Source organism: Xyrauchen texanus, chromosome 49 (genome assembly GCF_025860055.1).
Source record: "Xyrauchen texanus isolate HMW12.3.18 chromosome 49, RBS_HiC_50CHRs, whole genome shotgun sequence".
NCBI classification, from domain to species: domain Eukaryota; kingdom Metazoa; phylum Chordata; class Actinopteri; order Cypriniformes; family Catostomidae; genus Xyrauchen; species Xyrauchen texanus.
Window position 1 is genome coordinate 15937638 of NC_068324.1, and position 2939 is coordinate 15940576.

The 2939-nt window shown below is 39.3% G+C and overlaps 1 protein-coding gene across 1 annotated transcript; it reads left to right on the forward strand.

Annotated features, from left to right (window-relative positions):
- The first annotated feature begins 385 nt into the window (after positions 1-385).
- Positions 386-1781, forward strand: LOC127640196 (beta-1,3-galactosyl-O-glycosyl-glycoprotein beta-1,6-N-acetylglucosaminyltransferase 3-like). Its single transcript, XM_052122634.1, has one exon. The coding sequence runs from the start codon at positions 420-422 to the stop codon at positions 1716-1718; it is 1299 nt and encodes a 432-aa protein (XP_051978594.1). The 5' UTR covers positions 386-419; the 3' UTR covers positions 1719-1781.
- The last annotated feature ends 1158 nt before the right edge of the window (positions 1782-2939 follow it).

The window sequence follows — 2939 nt, forward strand, 5'->3', positions numbered from 1 at the left end:
ATTCAGAGTTTTAGTTGAATGTGATAAGATTTTGTTTGTTTGAGATAATATAAATCGTGTGTATTGAGATGATTGTTGGAAGAATTATTTTGAATGAGAGACTTCTTCTCAGGCTGAATAAACTTTCTTCTGATAAAAAAGAAGGTGAAAGGAATCCAAAGTCTTCATTGTGTTATTTCTCTTTATTTGAATATTCTGCAATGCAAATAATGCAATACAATGACAGCCTACAAAAAATTATTATGCAATTTCATAGAGGGCAGTCCTTCCCCTCTGTGTTTGATTGGCCTTCTTTCTGTTATTGCTCCACTTCTGTGGTATATGTAACTGGGGCTGTGTCATAGCTCAGTGACACTGCTGAGTTCTCTTCTCCTGTGAGGTTTGATCCTGAAGTTATAACAATCTTAACAGACTAAAACATGCGATTTCACAAGAAGATTTTGAGAATAGTCTCCATCCTTTTTGTGAGTATCACAGTCTCTCTCTTCTTACTAAACTCTCCCAGGACGAATTGCACTAAAAAGACAGAACTGGACTTGAATCACTTACTAAAGCAGGATGTTGGAGAACTACAGGCTTGCTCTGCAATCATCCAAGGAGACATGGATGGAGTGGACAACAAAAACTTTGGGAATCTCCTGGCCTCAAAAAGAAGACATGTTTTGCTATCAGAGTCATTCTATCTTAATTCAACCAAGGACTGTCAATACTACATCAAATACAGAGGGTTTCTGACAGTTCCTCTCAGCAAGGAAGAGATCGATTTCCCCATTGCATATTCCATGGTGATCCATGAGAAGATTGAGATGTTTGAAAGGCTGCTGAGAGCCATTTACAATCCTCAGAATGTGTACTGCATTCACGTGGACCAGAAGTCTCCTGAGAACTTTAAAGAAGCAGTTAGAGCCATTGTATCCTGCCTGCCTAACGTTTTTGTTGCAAGCAAACTGGAGAGTGTGATCTATGCCTCATGGTCTAGAGTTCAAGCAGACATCAACTGCATGCAGGATCTGCTCAAGTCACCCGTCCAGTGGAGATACCTTCTCAACACTTGCGGGTCTGATTTTCCCATTAAAACAAACAGAGAAATGGTGCAGTCTTTAAAACATCTGAATGGAAAGAACAGCATGGAGTCTGAGGTCACAAATGAATACAAAAAAATGCGCTGGCAGTATCATCACAATGTTACAGACTCTGTCATTCAAACCAATGTAAAAAAGTCACCGCCACCAATAAAGTCACCCATGTTCTCGGGAAATGCTTACTTTGTGGTTTCTAGAGAGTTTGTGGATCACCTCTTCCAAAGCAAAGAGATTCAGGATTTCATGGAATGGGAGAAAGACACATACAGTCCAGATGAGCATATGTGGGCTACGTTACAGAGGAAGCCCTTAGTGCCGGGATCCAACCCTTCCAACAGCAAGTATGAGCTATCGGACATGAATGCAATTGCTCGTCTGGTCAAGTGGAGCTACCATGAAGGGGATCTAAAGAATGGGGCTCCCTACCCTCCATGTACTGGCGAATACAGACGGGCAGTATGTGTCTATGGAGCTGGGGACTTGAAATGGATTTTGAGGCAGCACCATCTCCTTGCAAACAAGTTTGACCCAGAAGTAGATGATGTAGCAATCAAATGCATAGAGGCTTTTTTGAGGTACAAATCTATTTATGGTCAGTCATTATTAACTGTTAAAAAATCTGATATTATTTTATGATGGTGTTACGTAATACTGTCTGTATATTTCTGTAAATATTGTGGGTATGAATCTTTTTTTTATTAAATATAACATAAATGTAAATGTGTGTGAAAATAAATGGTTATAATATACTTTTTATATGACTTACTACTGTTCGGATGATGCAAATTATCAAATAAATTTAACAGGATTATTTGTGTGGATTAAAAACAATAATAAACAATCTTTACATGTAATAATTTATTATTTCATGCAAGAAACCAACAAAATTAAAGATGCCTAATGACACAAAATTTTTACTGGCAAATTCTGTGATTAATCACTGTATCTCTTGAAAATGTTAAATGGTTAAAAAGGGCAGTTGGCCATGCAACATAATATCAGTATCAATTGTGTGTCAACATTAAGATGAAGTCTGGTTACACTTAGAAATTAAGTGTCATAATAACTGTTTCATTTAAAATGTGCAGCCAATGTATTTCAGGCTAGTGTGATCTGTGACAAAATGGTAAGTAAATGAGTCACAGGAGAACAACACCCTAAACATTCTCTATATAATGATATAACTATCACCTTTCCCTTACAAAACAAAAATATATGTGAATAATATAAAGTGATATATTAAATACATTTTCATATATGGGAATCTAGTGCTTATATTTTTCAATATATGCATGAACCATGTATGGCTATTGTAACCCGCACACACAAACACAAGACGAGACAGTCACAATGTCGGAGAAAACTGCTTTATTCCAACAAAGCAGGCAACAGTACAAAAACAGGGCAAATCCAGTGAAGAATGGTCAGGGTGAGCGTTAAATCGAAGCCGGGGAATCAAGATAGGGTAAAGGGGCAAATCCAGGAGAGAGTGGTCAACGAGAGCGTAGGGGGTCAAAGCCGGGGTAATCAGAATCAGCGAGACGGGACTAGAGGGAGCAAAAGACAGGGGAACAAGGGGAGCTCGAAAGCCGGGGAATCAAGAGGAAAATGACGAGACTAGTGGGAGCAAAAGACAGGGGAACAAGGGGAGCTGGCAAGCTAAGAGGTGAACGAGAGGAGGTCAAAACTAGACGAGACTAGCGGGGGGCAAAGACACGGGAAACTAAATACAATAACCAACCACCGTGAGACGAAAGGGTAGTGATATATATATAGGGGCAAGTGCAGGTGTAAACCATGACAGGTGATGAGACGAGTGCAGGTGAAACTAATGTGCAGGAGTGCAGATGACGCGAG